This window comes from Dryobates pubescens, chromosome 5, assembly GCF_014839835.1.
Source record: "Dryobates pubescens isolate bDryPub1 chromosome 5, bDryPub1.pri, whole genome shotgun sequence".
NCBI lineage: Eukaryota > Metazoa > Chordata > Aves > Piciformes > Picidae > Dryobates > Dryobates pubescens.
In genome coordinates, this window is record NC_071616.1 from 7,925,823 (window position 1) to 7,948,885 (window position 23,063).

A 23,063-nucleotide genomic window follows, 5' to 3' on the forward strand; every position below is an offset into this window, starting at 1 on the left:
TCTACTAGTGGAATCCTACACTTGACTTATTGCTAAGGAAACATAAGAGGTAGAGAAAACAAAGTGATGCTGAAGTTTCCAGCTTTGTCTGTTGCATGAAACCAAGCACCAACATCTTGTTCTGATTAACTTTCCAAAAACATAGTTGGAACATAAAGGAAACTCCTGTTTGCCTCTAGTCTTTATTTTTATGAAATATTCTGCCAAGTATTTATTAGCACATCATAAATGCAAACAAACTAATTTTAAACATCTGCAGCTTAGGAAATGATGCCCAATGAATATCAACAAGATCTCAGGGATAAAGAACATGGCAAACAGGTTGTAACTGACACACATGGCTGGAGCCAGAAGAGGAGCAGTTGGGGCATGACAGCTGTGCCCATAAAGGAAAGATAGGCAGGGAAGCTCCTCTTGAACATGGGATTTTCCTGAGGGAGAGGGCAGCTCCTGTACTAACAACAACAAGCAGATTATACTGAAGGCATTTTTTCTGTCCCTTGGTTTTATCAGGACATCTCCAGCCCTAATCTTGTTTGCATCCACCCATTATAAGTTAAACAAATACGATTTTCAACATGCAATCATTTTTGTTGTAACTCTCACTGCTATTTTTTTTTTCTTCTCTTATTCTTAATCTTGCAAAGTGTAAAAATGTTTAAAATGCAGGAAATCCCAATTTCCCCTTTTCCAAAACACAGCCCTAGTGCTGTGTAAAGCAAATACCCAGTGGATCTAGAAAATATTATTAGGATGGTCAAAATTATTAAAATGTACACAGCATGCTGTGATGACGTAGAGTATCTGAAAATCTAACTCACACATTCTCCCATAAAATGCTCACAAGAGTTGGGAGCAGTTGAGATGTGAACTAGACCTCCAGTTATCTTTATATTCTCTGTACACGGCAGAGCTGTTTTCTGTCTTGTGACTTACCTGAATGTTTGGTTTTTTTCCTCTGGTATCAAGAGCTTAGTTTATATTCTCCTGCTTCTTCAGCTTAGCCTCACTTAACAGTTATGATACACTAGACTGCCTGTATCTTTTGACAGTGCCCACTCACATGACTGTGAAGCTATAGGAAGCAGTAAGCAACAGAGAGGCGAGTCCAGGCTTTGGGCTCCTGCAGCAGGCACTTGGAGGCATGTGCAAAGCCTCAGCTCTCTGCCGTCCAGTGCAACTGGTCTCTGTGGCACACTTGACAGCTGGTCTTAAAACAAAAACATGGTTCCACAGTCCTTTGCATAACTAAAACTGCCTGCTATTTTTGAGAGTAGGATGAGGAAACTGATGCTAAAGGCTGCACACCCAGCTGATGCTCAAGGCAAACTGCAAGAGTGACAAAGGAAAAGACCTGTGACCTGGCTTCTGGCCTAGGCAAAGCCTTGCTTTCTTTGAGCTTGTCTAATCAAAGCAGTACCAAAGAAAGCAGAATTTCCAAAAGTTTGTGTTAGAGAGGTAGTGGGAGAGTGCTGTTGCTACTCCTCCTTCTGTGCCTGGTACCAGACCAGTTTTGTCCACATGGTAAAGCCAAGCAAGTTCTGCACAACTGATTTGAAGTATTCATTTGGTATGCATGTGAGTAGACCAGCTAATTTCATTGGACTCATCTAACAGTGTGAAAGTACTGTGTCAGCCCTGAAGCAGAAGAGAGGCCCAGAAGAGGTGTATGAAGTTTTGCGGGTTTTTTTGGGGTGGGTTGGTTGGTTTGTCTGTTTGGGGCTTGGTTTGATTTTTGTTTTACCTTTTGGAGTGCCAAGAAATAAAAATGGGGACAATATGGGGAAAATGTACTGGGGGGTGAACTGTTGCTGGCTGTCCTGTGCTGTGTTCTACTCTTCTGCAACACCTTATACCTTTGCTGTAAGGCTGTTTAAAGATACTTCTTCCAAGTGCTGTTAGCGGACAGAAACAGCTCTAACTCACCCTCAGTTTCCACTGTTACAGATCCTTTGCCAAACACTCTGTGATCAGATCCATGAATATAGCCTACTGTACTCTCCAAGTCTCACATTCCTTCATCTTCATTTATTTGCTGTATTTGTCATTTTGCTTCCCCTAAATACAAAGAAATAAGCCTTTGTAATTAAGTGGTTTGTTCTTCTTTCTAGAATCACAGCAGCTACGCATACTCACAATGCCAGCAGCAGATCCCATGCTATCTTCACCATCCATTACACTCAGGTTAGCTAAAAATAATCCAACTTCCTTTTCTCTTCACTCTCAAAAAGCATTGTTCAATATGTTGTGCATTGTTTACTTGTCACTGTTTTGTGCTGTTTGCAACAATCTCGATGGAAGCTGTTACTTATTTCCTTTGAAGCACACTGCAGATGTGTTGCACTTCCTACACTGCCTAATGTGTTGTGTGTTTACTGAAATACCCTTGTTCTTTTATGCAACCTTATAGTCAGAAGTGATGCCAAGGACTTCCTGTAAAAAGAAAAGTTTAAAGTTTTAGTCATCCCTTTGAAATGCAAAACCCCTTCTAGGATGCTGTGAACGTTATGTGTAGTATGTTTGAAGCTGTGTTTTGTCACAGTTGTTTAGGATCCTTAATTACAGTATTAGTTTAACACTAAAATTTTGCATCTGTCCAGCTTTTCAGATGTGCTCATCTCTAGCATTTGGCATCCAGTACTCTCCCAGACACAATGCATCCTTTCTTTGGAGGAATTATATCCTTCCCTGGCAGGGAAGTCGTGCAGTGATCCAATAGACCTTTTCTATCTCGCACTTCTAACATCCTGTAATCACAGAACATTTTGGGATATTTTTCAGGAGTGTCACAAAAGACCTTTGGAATACATTAGTGGAAAACAGCTCTGCAAGATCTACAAGAAAGCCTTTCACAGTCGCTAGGCAGTAAAGGTTTTGTCCAAGAGGAAATCAGTGTAAGGGGGTAGTTTCTCTGTTGGGTGAGAAAGCTGTTCAGTTAATGGTTTGAGCAGAGTAAATGGGGCAGGGTCAGAAAGAAAGGCAGTCAGACCAGTCATATGTACAACAGTCTCAAACAAAAAACATCTATTTTATTTTAGTTAATTAAGAAGAATAAGTTTCCTGTTTGATATTTTTCTCTTCAGGCTATTTTGGAGAACAATCTACCATCCGAAATTGCAAGCAAGATCAACTTAGTGGACCTTGCTGGGAGGTAATAATATAATAAGGAAAAAAATGGTGATTTTCTCTGAAGATGCTGGTGATACTGCCTTAAAAGATGAATTTTAATATTTTATAACATCATTAAACTCACACTAAGCCTGACTTTTCTATACAGTAACAAGGAATAGTGAGCTAATACATCCTCTGTTATCTGTTCCTCTGTGTTGGGTATTGGATTTCATTGAGGAAGGGAATTCCTGGGTCCTCAGATCCAATACTGTGCTGTAACATACATTTAAGGTAATTCCATTCAACCCTCTATTCTTATTAAGTGGCTTTTCCAGTAGCTGTTGGTGGAATTGTCAAATCTGAGCTTGATGAGAGAGAGGGGGGGAAAAAAGGAATGTATTTCTCCTAGTGGGAGTGGGGAGAATGGTCATATCTTACTGTTTATGTTATTTTTGTTCCAAAAATCCCCAATTCTCTCATTTTAGCTATGCATTTCAGTGAGGAACATGTGATTATGCTGGATGTGACAGATGGAAGTCGTGCTGGGGAGTTACAGAACATTTAGAGAACAGGACATTTTTCTTTCTCAAGAGTATAATTCACCATGAATGTCTGAGCAGAGGAAGCAGTAGAGAGGATATACAGACTTTTGCACTGAGCCAGTCTGCCCTTGCAGAGTAGTGAAATGTATGGATTTAGTTTTTTGATTAAGAATTATTGCCCAGTTCAGGCTTGAATTTTTTTAGCTGGGTCTTTTACATTAGTTTGCACCAATGCCCTTTGCTCGTGTTTGTTTGGACTTTCTGGACCAGAGGGCAATATAAAGTATTCAAAGCATAAGCTTTTTTAATTGCAAAGCTTGCAATTTCTGTTTTCTTCTATGTCAGGAAAATACACAACATATTCCTATTGACCGTGTGTTAATCATTAAGCATTTTTGTTTGGTTTGCTTTGTCCTTTCCATGCTTGTGTGCTACAGTGAAAGAGCTGATCCGAGTTACTGTAAAGATCGAATTACCGAAGGTGCCAACATTAACAAGTCACTAGTTACACTTGGAATTGTCATCTCCACTTTAGGTAAGCACAGTAGTTGTTTGTATAGAGGAGTAATGATAAAAGCATAGGACTTGCTCACCTTGTGATGTGTCTTAATGTTTATTTACAACCAAAAGCTGAACAGAAAAGTTGTGTGACATCTTCACAAACTGTAATGACATCTACGAAAATGAAATAGCCATGAGAGAAAATGATAAACCCTTTCCTAAACTCTCTGGTTTTTTTTCTCCTTCAGCACAAAATTCACAGATGTTCAGCAGCTGCCAGAGCATAAACACCATAACAAGTGAAGGGGACAGCAGTCACGCGGACAGTCCTTCCACAGGCAGTGTCAGTGGGGCCAGGCGACCAGCTTACATCCCATACCGTGACTCCATCCTCACCTGGCTTCTGAAGGATAGTCTGGGGGGCAACTCCAAGACCATTATGATTGCCAGTGAGTTTGGTTTCTATTCATTGTTAACATCTGCACTAAGTTACTCCCTTAGAATCTGTCCTTATAAAGACTTTCATAAATACTTCATGGGATACTCAAGGAGATGAAAAGGCATGGTGATTATGCATCAAGTTAAGCTTAACAGTCTCTCCAAGGCCATAGCTTTAAAGTGATCTATTCAGTTATGAGTACATTGAGATCCACTTGAGCTATATCAATCCTGGCAGCCTTGTCTGCATGCTCATTGTTTTGATGTTCATTAGCACAACTTCTAGGTACGTGAGCATCAACATGACGTACCCTCAGAGTCATGTTCTCCACCCGAGCAGCAATGTCTTGCCACAATGAAGCAGCCCAAGTAGTCTTGCCCCTGCATTGTCAGTTGGTCATCTTCCCCTGCTGTAGCCATCCCCACAAGGCGTTAGCCACCATCCAAGAATCTGTGTAAAGATAAAGTACTGGCCACTTTTCTCTTTCAGCAATCTCTAGAGCCAGTTGGATGGCTTTCACTTCTGCATATTGACTGAATTCACCTTATCCTTCAGTAGCCTCAACAATTTGTCGTGTTGGACTCCATACAGCAGCTTTCCACTTTGATGGTTTCCTACCACACAACAATATCCATCAGCAAACAGAGCATAAGGCCTTTCATCTTCAGATAACTCGTTGTATGGTGGTGCCTCTTGGGCACGAACCACTTCCTCAGGCGATGCTCAAAAATAACTGCCTTCTGGCCAGTCCATAATCTCTTCCGGAATTCCTGGGTGGTTTGGTTTCCCCAGTCGAGCTCGCTGCGTAATCAGTGCTACCCACTTACTCCATGTATACTACAGGGACTTTATCTCCCCCTACAGTGTGCAAGGGTTCTGTTTGGGCAGAACCAGGATGGTTAGCAGATCCTCGGGAATTAACCATCCAAGTGGCTTCTGATAAGTTTGCATCCCAGTGCCTGTATGCTTTCAGCATAGTCTTTAATAGTCCATTGTATTTTTCAACCTTCCCAGAGGCTTGTGGGTGGTAGGGAATGTGATACACCCATTCGATGCCATGTTTCTTGGCCCAGGAGCTGATGGCATTGTTCCTGAAGTGAGTCCCATTGTCCAACTCAATCCATTCAGGGGTACCATGTCACCACAGGATTTGCCTTTCAAGGCCTAAGGTGGTGTTCCAGGCAGTGGCATGTTGAGAGGATGTTCTCTGTGAGCTTGTTGAGAGATCCCTGAAGTTACTGTTTGTTTGGGTTTTGTTGGTTGGTTGGTTGGTTTGATTTAGTTTGTTTTTTAAAGAAGCAAGACTTTAAAAGTTCACCTTATTGAGAAGTGATGAGTTAGACTGATTGCTTTTAGTATAGTGTTTGGTTTATATTTGTTTTGTTCCCATAGCTATCTCCCCTGCCAGCTCGAGCTACAACGAGACCATGAGTACCTTGAGATACGCTTCAAATGCCAAAAATATTATTAACAAGCCCAGAGTGAATGAGGTGAGGCTGTGAGTTCTGCTCTTCGTTCTTATTCCTTTTTGTTGTGTGTACTCTTTAAAGTGTATTCAGTCTATCTGCTCTTTGAATAAAATTCATACCTCTTTTTTCCCTATATTAATGAGAAAGAAATAGGAGCCTCAGTAAGACAGAAATTATTTCCTGAATCCCCTGGAGCTGAAGCCGTTTACAGTTTCACACCTATTTCACATTCTTCATCTCTGCCCATTGAGTTTCAATCCTCCTTCTCTTCTGTTACTGTCATGGTTTGAACTGAAACAGCTCTGGACAGAATGAATTTGTCCCAAAGGAGTAAACAAATACACTGACACAGAATTGGAGGTTAAATAGAAACACTATTTACAAAAGTATCACAGTATCACCAAAGTTGGAAGAGACCTCAAAGATCATCGAGTTCCAACCTGTCACCACAAACCTCATGACTAGACCATGGCACCAAGTGCCACATCCAATCCCCTCTTGAACACCTCCAGGGATGGTGACTCCACCACCTCCCTGGGCAGCCCATTCCAATGATGAACAACTCGCTCGGTGAAGAACTTTCTCCTCACCTCCAGCCTAAACTTCCCCTGGCACAGCTTGAGACTGTGTCCTCTTCTTCTGGTGCTGGTTGCCTGGGAGAAGAGACCAGCCCCTTCCTGGTTACAACCACCCTTCAGGTAGTTGTAGAGGGCAGTGAGGTCACCCCTGAGCCTCCTCTTTTCCATGTTAAACAATCCCAGCTCCCTCAGCCTCTCCTCATAGGGCTTGTGCTCAAGGCCTCTCCCCAGCCTTGTTGTCCTTCTCTGGACACGTTCAAGTGTCTCAATGTGCTTCTTAAACTGAGGGGCCCAGAACTGGACACAGTACTCAAGGTGTGGCCTAACCAATGCAGAGTGCAGGGGCACAATGACTTCCCTGCTCCTGCTGGCCACCCTATTCCTAATGCAGGCCAGGATGCCATTGGCCTTCTTGGCCACCTGGGCACACTGCTGGCTCATGTTTAGGCGGCTGTCAATGAGCACCCCCAGGTCCCTCTGTTTTTGAGAGCTCTTCAGCCACTCTGACCCCAACCTGTAGCTCTGCATGGGGTTGTTGTGGCCAAAGTGCAGCACCTGGCACTTGGACTCCGCCCATCTGTCCATTCTGTCGAGGTCCCTCTGGAGAGGCCTTTTACTCTCTCTGACCAACATCTGCTCCCAGCTTGGTGTCATCTGCAAATTTGCTGATGACTGACTCAATCCCCTCATCCAGATCATCAATGAAGATATTAAAGAGGAAGGGGCCCAGCACTGATCCCTGGGGGACGCCACTGGTGACCGGCCGCCAGCTGGATGTGGCACTATTAACCACCACTCTCTCGGCTCGGCCCGGCCCTCCAGCCAGTTCCTAACCCAGCACAGAGTGCTGCTGTCCAAGCCACAAGCTGACAGCTTAGCCAGCAGTTTGCTGTGGGGGATGGTGTCAAAGGCCTTGCTGAAGTCCAGGTAGACTACATCCACAGGCCCTCCCCATGTCCACCAGGCCGCTCACAGGATCATAGAAGGAGATCAGGTTGGAGAGGCAGGACCTGCCCTTCCTAAATCCATGCTGGCTGGGCCTGAGCCCTCGGCTGTCCTTCAGGTGCGCAGTTATTGCCACCAGGATAATCTGCTCGATCACTTTCCCTGGCACTGAGGTCAGGCTGACTGGCCTGTCAAAAAAAAAGGAAAAACCCTGCCTAGGCCCTGGCGCTCCCCTAGGAGTCACCCCCCTGAGAGGCCTCCCTGTAGGGCTGCACCACAGCCGCCCCAAGCCCAGACAGGCCCCGGGCCATGGCCCCCACTAAAAGTAAATGAAATGCAGAAGGTAAAGTGGCAAAAGGAGATATACATATGCACACACACAATCAAAACCACTAGGCCTCAGCTGCGCAGCAAGAAAATCATTTGCCATCAAGGCTGAACTCCACAACAAACCACACTGATAGCAGCAGTCACTACACGCCTGGAGCAGAGAGAAGAGAGAAAAGAGGAAGAACTGGCTGGAGGTCCCCTTACATAGGGAGATGCAGGATTATGGGATGGAATAACAAATTATCATATTCTGTGTCCACCCTCTGGAACGGACTGTCCACCCCCTTGGGCTCTCTGGCCTTCTGTAGGAATTTATGTCTATCGTAGGACAATTAGTCCTTAACCTACAATGGTTATGACACGTATGTTTACTTTACATATTTATTCTAAGTGCTGTCAGAGTTACTGATCTGTTAGGATTGTTATTGCTATTTAACTTGTTACTCTGAGTGCATAACCCTTTTGGTGTGTTAAATGAACTCTGTTAAAATCTGCCAGAATCAAGAATTCAAAAATTAATAGGCTGGGCCTAAGGTAGCCTCTGTAGTTTCAATTTGTCTTATTTTCAGTATGCAAAATGAAGCACTTAAATACTTGGGAACAATTTTTGCCTAAGAACCCCAACTTCATTCATTGCACAAAATAGGCCTGTTGCAGGTATGAAGCTCTGGCTGTATGGCAGAGTCACCTGTTCCGCTGTGCAAGGGTCCTTCTGAGGTTGCACAAGTCAAAAGCTGGTAGAGTGTTTAAGGGGAGATTCTCTTACTGTCTCTGCTAGAGTATTCTTGTTCTCCCCTGACTCTTGAAACACCTGATTTCATTAGCAAAGATATTTTAAAGAAGGATTTTTCTAACATCTGCCTCTCAATGTTTCAGGATACAAATGTAAAACTGATCAGAGAATTGCGAGAAGAAATTGATAGACTGAAAGCTATGCTGATGAGCTTTGAACTGGTATGTAGGAACACTTCCCAGCTAGAACTCTGATGGTGCTTTAGGTAGCTACAGTAGCTTGTTTTTGTCTTGCCTGTTTGTCCTTCCGTGTTTTTTTTTGTAGCTGGAAGGAAGTTAAACTGTTAACTGAGTGATTTCACAATTGTAAGGGTAACATTTCTGTCATTTCTGCTTTTCCTGGCATTATATCTCTAACTGTGAAGTGTAAGCAGGTATGTAATGATTAGAAAGGATTTCTTTGCCTGTCTTTCATGGAGTCAGATTGTTTTGTTGCCAAGAGTACTGTGAAGTAGAAATATTTTATTTGTTGTACAGAAGTACCAAAATATTAATCATTGATGTAATTTCCCTGCCAGGCTTGTTACACTCCTCTTTCCCAAAGTGGTGAACTAATAGACCTTAACAGAGTTTTGGCAGTTTTACCCAGCCTGCACAATCTGTCCCTCAAAAGATGTTATGAATGGCTCAGAGTCCTCACAATGCAACTGATATGCTATGCTTTTCTCCTTTGGAATAATTGTGTCTTGGTTTTCCATGCCATGAAGAACATGTTTTGCAGAGAGAAAGTGGAACTATAGCCCAGGATTTATTTACACAGAAGTGTCTCGTTGTCAAGGCTCTTTAGTTAGTCACAAAAACTCGCATGCAATATCTGGAGAGGTATAGATAGATACTAAACAAAAGGCAGTATCAAATGTCTGTGTACTTTACCTTTCCTTCTCCTCAAAATTCTGGAGAGTGAAAGAACACACCTGCCAGTTGTGACTAAGGAAACTAACATGCAGATCCTGGTGCCTGTTTATACAGAGGAATTCCAGTCCTTCTTGGAGTGATGACAGGGATGGAAATCTGACTGAGCTGGTCCTTCAGAATGAAATGAAGGTGTGTATGATCTATTTGATGCTATAACTCCCTCCTCTTTTACTGTGTCAGGAGGGCTAGCATTGCCATAGCTCTGACACCACAGTGAAAATGTTTTTGTCCTAATCTTTTCCTGTTGCTCTCAATATGCAGGAAACTGCCATCCTCACTGCCTGTTGGGTGCGCTCTACCAGTTTGTGATGAAAGTCTCGTGTCCTTAATGGGATACTGTCCACTGCATATTACTAAGCCTGCACAATCTACTCCTTGCTGGGAAAAAAATGTGATATATCACAGTAATTGATTATAAAGAACCTCTTTTCTAAGATTAAACTCCTCTAATTTATTCAGAGCAAATTGTTGTGCGGTCACCAAATTACTAAGATGATTTGATCCCTGGTTGCCTTGGAAGGTTTTGGAGATCTTAAGTTTTGCTTGAAGCCAGACAAAATAAGTATTTAGTATGATTGTACATCTTTCTGACATTTTGGGAATCATCTTCAGCAGGTGGCACTACTATTTTTACCCAGTGTTTTTGTTGCCATGCAAGTGTGCTGTGATTAGACATACACCTGCATTTCAACTGGTGAAAGAATTTTGCATCCACTAACTGGAAAATGCTGCTGTTCTTTCTGAAGAAATTTATGTATGAGAAAAATCAGCTGTTAAACAGTTTCCTGTCTTATTCTTTAAGATTGAGCAATTGACCAAAGACTGGACAAGTAAATGGACAGACAGGAGAGCCATCATGGAAGAATACAGTGTGGACATCAACAAAGAAAAAGCTGGAGTAACAATAGATTCTAGTTTACCTCATCTAATGGCCATGGATGATGATATCCTCAGTACAGGAGTGGTGCTGTATCATCTCAGGGTAGGATAGTGTCATTTGTTTTATTTTTCCCTTGAATTTGAAAACACTTGTTTTCTTTGAAAATGAAAAGTGGTGAAGGTGGCATTACAACAGCTAACAAAACGTGAAGCCCACAAGCCACAGGTAACGGTGTAGCTTCTCATTTCAGGCAAGGTTTTCACCATGAAAATTTCCACCATTTTATATATTATTCTGCATTGCAATGTGTGGTGTGCATGGCTCCAAGAAATAGTTGGAGGGGATTTTTATTTTATGGTTTTAGTAAGTCACTGCTAAGCTGGATTTGACTTTTTCATGTTGCTTAAATGAATGCAATTCACTGAAGTATTGATGTCTAGTGTAAATGAAGTGATGGATGGGGACCTCTACAGGAATGCACTCATTAGCAAGGAAAAAAAAAGGTTGAAAATCATGTGTCTGCCTACTAATAAAATATCTTAATCCAAATTGAGGTTTTGTGGCACCTGTTACATACAGGTTAGGGACACAAGATTTTGATTTTCCTTATTAAAACCCACAACAAATACTCAAAACAAAAATCATGTTGCTCATTATAATATCCAAAGAGAAACCTTTCTATTTTTTCTCATTCAAACACAAAGAAATTGTACCAGGTAATAACAAGGGAGTAATGTCCAGTGCTGGTCAATGTGAAATTTGAACTACTCAATCCTACATTAACATGAAATATTTATTAAAACTAATTGCAACTACTTAATTGTTTTTCCATTATATGCCATTTTGGAAGCAGCAAATACTTTCACATACTAATTCTGGCAACACCTGAATTAATTAAAAATACTCATTTTAATGGAGGAACCTAGTTTGAAGGCTCACCTGAAGTCATTAGTGTCTCTCTGTAACACTAACATCTTTGTCCCCTCTTTCTTTGCTCCTAGATGCTGCCTTTTCTTTTCTTTGTGCTTTGCATCTTTTAGACTCTGGTGTCTGTTACCTTCATCTGAACAGCAAGAAGGTAAAACATTAGTGATTCCTTACATGGTAGGGCCACGACATATAACAGCAGCACTTGGCATTGTACTTCTAGGGCAAAGTCACAGCAGCTATTTCCGGATCATGTAGAATAAACTTTGTGTTACTCTTTTAGTCTCTTGATATTCTGTAGTATTAATTGCACTAATCAATGCTGTACCTTTACTTAAAGAACCATTCTTTATTCAGTTTTGTTCTCTCTCTCTCTTTTTTTTTTTTTGTCCCCTGGCTTTCATTAATAAAAATGTTTTCCCTGTAACTTAACTGACATTTTGGCATAGTTTAAAAATAAGGGGTTGTTTACATAATTTTAGAAAAATATGAAGGATCTGGAGCAGGAGCCAGCAGTGTGCCCAGGTGGTCAAGAAGGCCAACAGCATCCTGGCCTGCATTAGGAATAGTGTGGCCAGCAGGAGCAGGGAAGTCATTGTGCCCCTGTACTCTGCATTGGTTAGGCCACACCTTGAGTCCTGTGTCCAGTTCTGGGCCCCTCAGTTTAGGAAGGACATTGAGACACTTGTACATGTCCAGAGAAGGGCCACAAAGATGGTTAGGGGACTGGAGCACCTCTCCTATGAGGACAGACTGAGAGAGTTGGGGCTGTTCAGTCTGGAGAAGAGAAGGCTCCGAGGAGACCTTTTTGTGGCCTTCCAAATCTTAAGGGGGCCTACAAGAAAGCTAGGGAGGGACGTTTTAGGGTGTCAGGTAATGGTAGTACTAGGGGGAATGGCAAAATAAGTAGAAAAGGGTAGATTCAGACTGGGTATTAGGAAGAAGTTCTTCACCATGAGGGTGGTGAGACACTGGAACAGGTTGCCCAGGGAAGTGGTGGAAGCCTCATCCCTGGAGGTTTTTAAGGCCAGGCTGGATGTGGCTCAGAGCAATCTGTGTGAGGAGTCCCTGCCCATGGCAGGGGAGTTGGAACTAGATAATCCTTGAGGTCCCTTCCAACCCTAACAATTCTGTGATCCTATATACTTCACAAACATTTTTGAGTGATGGACTACTCCCAAAATTGCCAGGAGAAAGCAGTCTTATTCTTTGTGGTTCTGCAACTGCTTTGAGGATTCTACCCTTTGTCAGGAAGCACTGATGGAACAGGGTAACAATGTAAAAGCACTGCAACAGATAGGAAAATGTCCCTCAATCTGTTAAGGTAGAGTTGTGCAGTCATTTCATCTGAGTCATTGATCTTCCCCCCCTGTAGAATACTCAATATTAAATTAGGAACCAGTATGAATAATTTATTAGCACAGTAACAGCTCATGAGAAAATGAAATCAATATGGGCTTGGGTTATAGGTATTTTTGTGTTTTCTTCTTTAGGTTCAGTTAGTTTGTTTATATCCTATCTGTACTAATGATCTCAGCTGCAATTTTCAGTTGTGCTTAATCTCACCCAGAATCACTCTGCTAAATGGGATATTACTGTGAATTTCATGAGCCAGTGCTGCTGTAATATCCTTCCCTGAATTAACTTGTATTGCCAGTTATATGAGCACATTGGAAAGAAGTATCTTTTGAAATCACAGCAATTATTTCTTTGCTTAGTCAAGAACATAATTGGTGAAGAGGCCTTTTAGGTGTTGGCTTGCTTCTTTTTGTATAAAATACATGTTGCTAACTCACTTGATTGTGTGAGGTGAGTCAAAACCACATGGATCATAGGTTTTCTACCAGTTATGGAAAAGTGAGTCCACTGCACGTTAGGCTGGCATGTAACTTGCTTACTCCAAAGCAGGGGCTGTGGGCACAATCCAGCTTTGAGCCTCTCCAGAAAGGTGGGTCACAGCAGGGCTTACAGCAGGGCTCTGTTGATTCAGGTAGCTGAGCATAATGAGGAACAGAATGATAACCGTTCCCTTTCCCTCTGATGCACAAACCCACTGTGGTTTACCCATTGTTACCCTTAACTTCATCAGCTTACAATAATGCACAGCTTCTCTTTTCTTATCTTTAGGCTTCTGATGACTATTTCTTGCTTCATCTTCAGCTTATAATATGATTGGAGCACGAAGTGTATCCAATTTATTCTAATGAGAATACAAAAATCAAGTGTTTTAATGACCTTAATTTAAATTTAATGTGACTAAATGAGTTTCTACTGAAGTAATTTTAGAGTGTGTTCTCTAATCAGTTTACAATAATCAGGTATGGTGTCTCTTCAGAGCTGGGAAATGATCTTGCTTTCTCTTCCTAAGGAGAAAGATAGAACAGGTAATGGAGCATATGAGACTGGTGATAAAATCATTGCTTTTCTCCCCCCCCCCCCCCCCCATAGTATTGATTAAATGACTCTCTTCTATTGATTTTTTTTTTGAACCATGCCATAACAATGCTGTATCACTTCCACCACTGGCCCAGTGCTTGTCCTGAAGGCTTTGGTTCCTAGACAGTTCTTTGTTTGAAATTATCGACTCTTCAAGTTTGGGAACTTGTGTGTGTAATATAATCACCAAGAAGACTTCTTATAAATTTAATTTAAGCTTCAGAAAATAAGTTTCCCTTTAGTAATTAATTTGAAGGATTCATACTTTATGATAAAGTTCCTAAAAAATAGGAATTCTGCTACATTTTATATCCAAAAAGCCTATTTAACTGAGCAGTCACCATACAGCTTCTTTCCTCCTGCATGGACTTCCTCCTGCAAGTCTCCCTGTAAAGGTTCACAACATCAGAACATGTGTTTGTATTCTAAGTATTTGTCAGGCACAGTCCAAAAATCATCTGGTGAGGGTTGCTTCATTTACTGGAGTCATAATATGAGACAGTGCAGTGTTAGAAGGCATTGCATCGCTGTGAGGGACAACAGGCTGAAGTATTACGAAGCAGTAAACAGATTTTGCTCTGTACAATTCAGTCATTCAGAGGTGATTCATTTCAGCTATTTGCTAAGATGCTGTACCACAGCATTTTAAATTATTGTGTATAATCCACTTTCTGTAACCGACTTTTAAATTAGTTCTTTTTGTTTGTTTTAGGAAGGAACAACCAAAATTGGAAGAAGTGATTCAGACCAAGATCAAGACATTGGTAAGAGAATGATACTACAAATGATTTTATGATATGGTCAGGTCAAACCAAGAGGTTTTCATCTATCATGTGTGATAGCTAGGTAATGTTTCTCTTTCTCAGCTCGTCTTATAGAAGGCGATAAGAGAATAATGAAGTTGCCTAAAGTCTTTCAGTTATTTTTGTATTTGAAGAAGTCAAGAAGTCAGTGGTCTTGACCTAATTGAGATCTCTTAATAATTGTCTTCCCACTTATGAAATGCTACACATAAAGTTTAAAAATATCTTTGTCCTATCCTAAACTAGTGGCACAAATGATCACGAGACTGAAAATGTTTTTCAACTCTACTTGAGCAGAGTATCACAGTATCACAGTACCACAGTATCACAGTAACTAAGGTTGGAAGAGACCCCAAGGATCATCAAGTCCAACCTGTTCCAACAGACCTCACAACTAGATCATGACAGTATCACAGTAACTAAGGTTGGAAGAGTATTTCAGACACAAAACAATTCAGAATATTTTTTATTTCTTTTCATTTCTGCTCTTAACTTTATTAGTCAATGTCAAGAGCTACAAATTATGATAGAGTGTTGAAACTTTATACTGAAATTGGAAACTTTGTGGAATCCCATATTTGGTTACTTCTGCTTAAAAAAAGGTCAAGGGAGGTGAGTCTCCCCCTCTACTGAGCTCTGGTGAGACCCCACCTGGAGTACTGCCTCCAGTTCTGGAGCCCCTATTACAAGAGGGATCTGGAGGTGCTGGAAGGTGTCCAGAGAAGGGCCACGAGGATGATCAGAGGGCTGGAGCACCTCTCCTATGAGGACAGACTGAAGGAGTTGGGGCTGTTCAGTCTGGAGAAGAGAAGGCTCCAAGGTGACCTCATTGTGGCCTTCCAGTATCTGAAGGGGGCCTACAAGAAGGCTGGGGAGGGACTTCTCAGTCTATCAGGTAGTGATAGGACTAGGGGTAATGGAATGAAGCTGGAGGTGGGAAGACTCAGGCTGGATGTGAGGAAGAAGTTCTTCATCATGAGAGTGGTGAAGCCCTGGAATGAGTTGTCCAGGGAGGTGGTTGAGGCCCCATCCCTGGAGGTGTTTAAGACCAGGCTGGATGAGGCTTTGGCCAGCCTGATCTAGTGTGGGGTGTCCCTGCTCACGGCAGGGGGGTTGGAGCTAGATGATCCTTGTGGTCCCTTCCAACCCTGACTGATTCTATGATTCTGTTCTGCCTTTAGGATAGTAAAATGCAAACAACAAATGCTGTAATAGCAATAAGAAAATTCAGCACAATAATGTAATTTGCACATCAGCTCACAGATTAGAGAGCAGTGCATAGTTTTCCAGGACCAGAAATACTTGAGAAGAACAATCTTACTTTTTTCATTGAAGTAAGTTTGTAGGTGTTTTTTTCCTGTGATTGGGTACTTGGTTAGCAACCAAAGAAGATAATTTAATCTCCTTGTTCTGCATATGACATAGATCTCTGAGATACAAAGTATGCAGTTAGAGTGTCAAACGGAGTGTGGTACTTCATTGTGAGGAAAACAGTACAAGCCCAACCCCTTCAAGAGGTGAGGTAAAACAAATCTGTACATTGTAGTTTTGCAGGGGCGGTGGATTGAAAGGGATCATTGTATGATAGAAAACAACTGTGGGATTGTGACTCTGCGACCAGTTCAGGGTGCACACTGCACTGTAAATGGATGTGAAGTCACTGGATCATGTCGTCTGTCACAAGGTGAGGCTTGCTTTCTCTGTGAATGCTGCCTTATAATCAACTTTGGAGTTCACAGACACTTATGGAACTCATGCAGATTGGAGAAATGCATCTCTCAGTCTCCTCCTGCTGCCTAGCACCACAAAGTTTGATCCATAGCTAAAGCTTCCAGAGTGGAACAAATAAATTAAGTACCTCATAGAAAGTAAAATGAAGACATAGACAATCATATTAAGTGGTAGTCTGTCACTGCCTGAAGAGGGATAACCTGCAGTCAGAAGCACTGATGTGGAAAGCAGTGGAGACCAGCTCTAAGCCACCAGTGGGAGTTTTTGGCAGTTATGTAATGTGCTTGGAATGACCTTCAACGTTTTCACAGTCTGTTTAGGTGGAGGCTACTTAGGCCCTGAGGCACGTGCTATGGTGAATGAGCTCAGTTCAAATGGATCAGGCTCTCCTATTTTAGAATAGAATTAACCAGGTTGGAAGAGACTTTTGAGATCATTGAGTCCAACCTATCATCCAACACTATCTAACCTACCAATTTTCAGAGTGTTTAGGGAAAAAAAACCAAACCCAAAACCAACCATCTTGCAGTCATCTGAACTCCTAAAAAGCATAAAACCAAGTTTGTGGCAGTGGGTTGGTTATGTTTTTGGTATAAAGTCATGCTGGCTTTTACTACAAAGAGGAAATTTACTGTTATGCAGAGTTTGCAGAGACCACCAAGATTAGTTTGCTTGGATGCTATTATTGCAGAATGATAACCCTGCTGTTCCAGTGTGGCAAATTTGAAAAACATCTCTGTTTTGTGCCATTCAGAAAGCTGTTGGGCAGAATACTGTTTTTTTTAACACACAGTTATGTATTGTTTCGTCTATTGTGTAGTTTGTACACTGGAGTTAAGAAACTGCAAGATTCTAACCGCTTGATGAATCGTGTCTCCGTAGATTTGTACTTTTCATTCTTTTTTCACAGGGGCCCTTGTTGTTCTGGGCAAGTCTCATAAATTTAGATTCAATCACCCAGCAGAAGCTGCTATCTTAAGACAAAGAAGATCAGTAAGTTATTTTTCTCTCCTAATTCTCCATCGGTTTTCCTAATTATTTTCCTCCTTTAGAGCAAGCCTGATTTATATAATATTTCTTCTCATGATCATATTCTCTTGCTTCATTTCCTCCATCTAATGGTCTGTAATGACACTAAATCTCTTGTGGGGAGGACACTAGCACTTCTTTCAGATGTGCTTAGCAAAAGATGATGCGGATCCCTTGAATAATTTAGTATTTCCTATTTCTAGTCATGACTACAGTAGGATTGAAACAGAAAGGCAGAATGACGCAGCAAAAAGACCAATTAACAATCTGTCTGCATTTGATAGTGTTCTGAATTATCTTCTGTCTCCTCAATGAGGTAATGGAAAGGAGAACTAGGAGAAATGGAAAATTTGTGGGATTAAGTGCTTGAGTGTTGTTGACTCTGAAAGCACTTAATCGTTACATACATCAGAAGCAGGCAAAATGTTTCCCAGTATATTAATCTCAGGAACTAACTACTGCAAGATATTATTTGGTCAACCAGTTCAATAATGTTTGAAAAATATAAACTATAACTAAAAAAACCTTGACTTAAAGAATGTGAATTTTCTGCTTTAGGATATAACCATATTACCAACTGCTATTGGAAGGAATCTAACTTATAAAATGGATTTTCATAAAGCAGCGTTTTTATACTGTCTGCTCAACTGTCCCTGTGAGCTCACTGTCGTAGTTAAGGAGCTTAACTTCCATTTGTTTTCTTTCTTAATTTGTTGATTAATGAAAGACACAGTACATGAAAACAGAGCTGCACTCAGTAGCAAATGCTTAGCAATTTTGCAAATTAGGAAAGCCTGAGGAGGAGTGTAAGTGAGATTATAAACTCACGTGGGAGGTATTGTGCAGCATTGCATGCAGTAATTAGCGGCAGTAGTGTTAATGATAACTTGGAACCTCCTGGCTTGCTTTATTACTTTTTCTTCCTGTTCTCTTGTGTGTTTTGTAGATTAATGAAACCCCACCCATTCTGAGTTGTGGAGCTTTGGACTGGCTCAACTTGGATGGAAATTGTACCCATTCTCACTATATCCTTTCTTCTCTTGACAAGTAAGTGTGAAAAAACCAAACACTGGTGGCATCTACAGCCAGGGCTTGTGTATAGAACAGGTCCCATCATGTTTTCAGGTGATCAAATAAAAGTATCCAAGAAAATGCATTGGCCAAGTGACTAATGTACAGGGTTATGGTAGCCAAGCAACAAACCTGAAAAGCGATCTATTGATGCACAATTAATGTTTCACCCCTGTGAAATCAAGAAACTGCCTTGGATGTGATTGTCGGGCAGCTTTAGTTCAGTTCCCTTGCACATCTGCATTATAACTGTTCTGATTTAAGAGCTAATCTTTAGTTTTGACATTATTATTATTTCAGTGCACAGAATGGACTTTTCTAGATGATTTAGCCAAGGTAACTATTACCAATTCAGCTTCCTTGCTAATTTGTTATGGAAATCAGAAGGTGTGCTTGTTCATAAACTCCCTTTAATTTAAGTCCCAGCTGAGCCCTTCATCTCAGAAAGCTATTGTGATTCTCTGTTTTAAAAAATCTGAGCACTAAATACAGCACAGGCTGCTTCCAAAACACTGGAGAGCTGCTCGTGGTCACAGTGTCTAGTGTATGCTTTTCCTGGCAGAGTCTTTCTGAAAAGATATGATGTGATGAAGACAGTGATTAATGTGTATCAGGAAAATGAGTTAAAATATCTCCTGGTTTTCAGCTCTTAATTACATTTCATCCTTTAATATTCTATTCAGTCCTTTCTCTTTTTTTTAAATTCTTCTCAGCCTGGCTCATTCAATTTACCAGTTAAAGGCAAGAAACAGCCATCTTCTCATTCGTATCTGCTGATAGTTTTGCTTCTTGCTGGAGTGGTTTTGGTGTGGTGTAACATACTGGGAATCTTTAATCTCTTTCTAGAGGAAGTATCTTATCTTGTTTTTATGAGCAGAAAATGTCATCTCTGTTTCAAACATGTCTTCATGTTTCTAGTCAAGTTGCTTGCTTTCCATCTTGAATAGTGTGTTTCTGTGTGCTGTCTTTAATGTGTCTAATCTCTGCATTTGCTTTTCATTCACTGCAGTGATACCTTTCTGTATAAAATGGTATTTCATTTTGTTCCTTTAATGGGGTATGTTCTGCACATCACTGCTGCTATTGGCTATTTTTTTTTAAATCATCAAGAATTTTAGAGTAAGCCTTTGTGTAATGACTTCAAAACTTGATGCTGAGTTGCTTTTTACACGTCATAAACATCAGAGGTGGAGCTTTTGTCACAGAAATTAGTTGATAGTCCTAGAAAAACCTGCAGCAACCTCAAAGCATTGTCCACAGTTCAGCGCAGAATTGCACTTTGATTTTTCTCCTCTTTGACTGGACAAAACTGAAAAACATTTCTGGTTGATTTTTATTTCAGACCATGTTCAGGGAGCAGATTTTATTGTGCTGATTAATTTTTTTTAATCACTTGGACAAGACTATGCCTATTACACTGCTTAACATTGCTCTTACACTTGCCTAGAGTGTTTCAAATGGCTACTTCAGTGAAAATGAAAAGCATTATGGTATTGCATTTGCTTGATGTATTTCAGTTGCCATCTCTATCAGGAATAAGGTGTAAACTCTGTCTAATAGTACTTGACTTTCACCTTACATAATCCAGTGGTCTTTTTTCCCTCTTGAATATTTTTTGGCTAGGATAAACTGAGTTTCCACTCAGCCTTTCTTTATAGTAAGCCTGTGCTTCTCTCCAGACAGGTAGTTTTGCTCATGGAGTGGGCTATGATCAAGGCATCTAGTCTAAGATCTATAATACAAGAATAACACAAGGTACTTGTGGTTTCTCAAATGACCAGCTTTCATAAAGAATACTCAATGTCAAGTACTAAAAGGTGCATCTGATGTACTTTGCCAACAGTAATACAGGACTAAGTGGACGATAGAGATTTGCTCATCAGTAGAAAGTCCATCTACTGCAGGCTCTTTGTCAGAAAGAGATGTTTGCAGGAAAACATAAGAACAGGACAAGCTGTGTGTGTGATAGTTCTTGATACTCTCTCAGCAGCTAGCAATGTGCATCTCAGAGCCTTCCTCTCCTGTAAAATAAAGTAACATTTCTGTGTATAGTAGGCTTCAGTGAACTTTTTTTCCTTCTTTTTTACACAATGTTATGATTTCCTATTTTTATTTTGCAGTCAAAAATGTAGAAACTGTAAAGAAAAGAAATGTTCTCCTGAACCAAGGTAAGAATATCAATGTGTCTAAGTCATGCTGATTTTTTTTGGCCCTTCTAGCTTTGTCATTCTTCTGTGCCACACTTATTTCATCCTGAAGAAATGCAAACTGGGCTTCAAGCTTTGATTTGATTTTATCATATTGAAACAAGAATCTGTGTGTGTAGATGAGTTAAGGCAAAGCCTCTGCAACCATGTTCTTTCCTCATACTTGATCTTGGTCAAATTGTTTGCAGCTTTGGTGCATATGTAAGCTATATTTTAAAGCCATGACTAGAGCAGGGTTTACACTGAAGCTGCCACCAGGTTGCAACACAGAAGAATCCTAAAACATGTTATGTTTGATGTGAGTAATAGGTACTGTGAATACTCATTAGTACTGTGAATACTCATTAGTATATTGAACATTCCTTGGACAAATTTTGGGTTTCTTCTGGTGAAAAGAAAATGAGAGTCTAAAAAGATATTCTGCACACAAAAATCATTCAGAAATAGTTTGGCTTCCATGGATTTGAGCACTCTTTAATTAGGAACTGATGGTACTTTGCTTTCTTTGGGATTTTTCTATTAATTTCAGAACATATGAGCATACATATTATACTAATGATTGCTTTCAGCCTTATCTTCCATGCTGTCAGCGTGATGGCATTTTTCTCATCTGCCTTTCATGGGTTGAATTACCATTTCAGCCTCTAATTGGATGTTAAAATATTTTGAGAAATGAGAAAGAAAACAAATTTCTACCATTGCATACAAATATTGCCATTTTAGGCAGCAAACTTCTCTTGAAAGGGCTGTGATTCATTGCACTTTTACTGGGCTGCTTGCTTGTACATCCTTGTTAGAAGAGCCCCAGCACTTCAAACTTATGTTTGTTGTCAGCCAGAAAACACACAGAAGGCTTGTGACTGGCATCAGTCATCACATGATGGCATTGTCTCACATAAGTAGATAATGAAGTTCTTGCTCCTCTCATTACCTTAATACCGTAGTACACATAAATATAACTCTGATTTCATTCTCTTACTGGTTTGAAAAAAAAACTGGTGGTGTTCCATTAGAATCCAGTGGCATAGCAGTACACCAAATTAATTTTAGCTGCTTGAACCATGTTTAAGCTCCCTTTCCTTGAAAATATCAACATGGTTCAACCTGGGGGGGGAGGGAGGGGAATCTCTTAAAGATCTATGCAGTCCTACTGAACTAGAAGGAAACAGTGTCCACAGCTATGGCATCTGATGCTGGAGAACACAACACAATTATTGCTCTACTGTGGTGTAGTTAAAATGTCCAACTCATATTTGTAAAAATAATACTCTAAGTTCCTACCAACAGCTCTCATTTGTGAAATTCAAAGTGCTCTACAAATAGAAGGCAAAGAAATCTTTTGCAGCTCTTAAAAGATCCTTCAAATATTACATTTCACATTGAAGCGCACTGTCAGTCATAGCAGCTCTACAACTCAGCAAAATCTTGTGTAGTGGGTTAGGAGGAGAACTGATTGATTTGGTATGTAACTGGAATAGGATAGAATAAGATAGGGTAAAATAGGGTAGGGTAGGATAGGATAGAATAGAATAGAATTAACCAGGTTGGAAGAGACCTTTGAGATCATCAAGTCCAACCTATAATTGAATTGTGAAGGGAAGACCCTGTGACAGGTTTTAGTTCCAGCTAAACTGGAATTTAGTAAGGCTGCAGTAGGCTTTACTGGAGTGTGTGGCTGTGTCTATTTCGTGTGACTCCTTGTCAAAGAGAGGTTTGTTTCAGAAGTGTAGTTAAACGGTTGTCTGAAATAAGTTCTTACCTTGCTGTTGTTTGGCAGGGGGGCTTAGGGGGGAAAAAAAAGAGGCTTCTGTAAACCCCCAACAACAAAAAACAATTGCTAGTGTGGTTTTTGTGAAAGTAGGCCATCTAACCAGAAATTCAAATGATACTTCACCTGATGGTAACTTCTGTGAAAGGGATTAGTCTGTGTGTACATTTGCAGAGGTCCCTAGTTTCTAAAGATTTCTGGCTGATGGCTGTTTTGACTGATTTCTGGTTCCCACCTCCTGTCCACCACTTCCCTCAACATTTTGCTATGAATAGTGAGAGTACCATCACTTCAGGAGCCTGGAGGAGGTAACAATACAATACCTTCATATCTTTTTCATCACTCTCTGCTTCATGGAGGAGAAGGGAGGAGGTGGTGGAGTCACCATCACTGGAGGTGTTCAGGAGGAGACTTGATAGGGTGCTTGGTTGCATGGTTTAGTTGATTAGGTGGTGTTGGATGATAGGTTGGACACGATGATCTTGAAGGTCTCTTCCAACCTGGTCTATTCTATTCTATTCTATTCTATTCTATTCTATTCTATTCTATTCTATATTCCATTCCATTCGTGCCTCTGTGCTAGGCAGAA

General features: G+C 40.7%; 1 protein-coding gene across 1 annotated transcript in view; it reads left to right on the top strand.

Moving 5' to 3' along the window:
* Positions 1-23,063, top strand: part of STARD9 (StAR related lipid transfer domain containing 9) — a 123,971-nt gene that overhangs the window by 65,745 nt on the left and 35,163 nt on the right. The window contains exons 9-21 of the mRNA XM_054161524.1: positions 2,112-2,184; positions 3,084-3,151; positions 4,091-4,188; positions 4,403-4,603; positions 5,986-6,083; positions 8,792-8,869; positions 9,677-9,751; positions 10,425-10,604; positions 14,578-14,629; positions 16,215-16,352; positions 17,310-17,392; positions 18,375-18,475; positions 20,620-20,667. Coding sequence (XP_054017499.1) covers positions 2,112-2,184; positions 3,084-3,151; positions 4,091-4,188; positions 4,403-4,603; positions 5,986-6,083; positions 8,792-8,869; positions 9,677-9,751; positions 10,425-10,604; positions 14,578-14,629; positions 16,215-16,352; positions 17,310-17,392; positions 18,375-18,475; positions 20,620-20,667 — 1,293 coding nt within the window. The remainder of the gene's footprint in view (positions 1-2,111; positions 2,185-3,083; positions 3,152-4,090; positions 4,189-4,402; positions 4,604-5,985; positions 6,084-8,791; positions 8,870-9,676; positions 9,752-10,424; positions 10,605-14,577; positions 14,630-16,214; positions 16,353-17,309; positions 17,393-18,374; positions 18,476-20,619; positions 20,668-23,063) is intronic.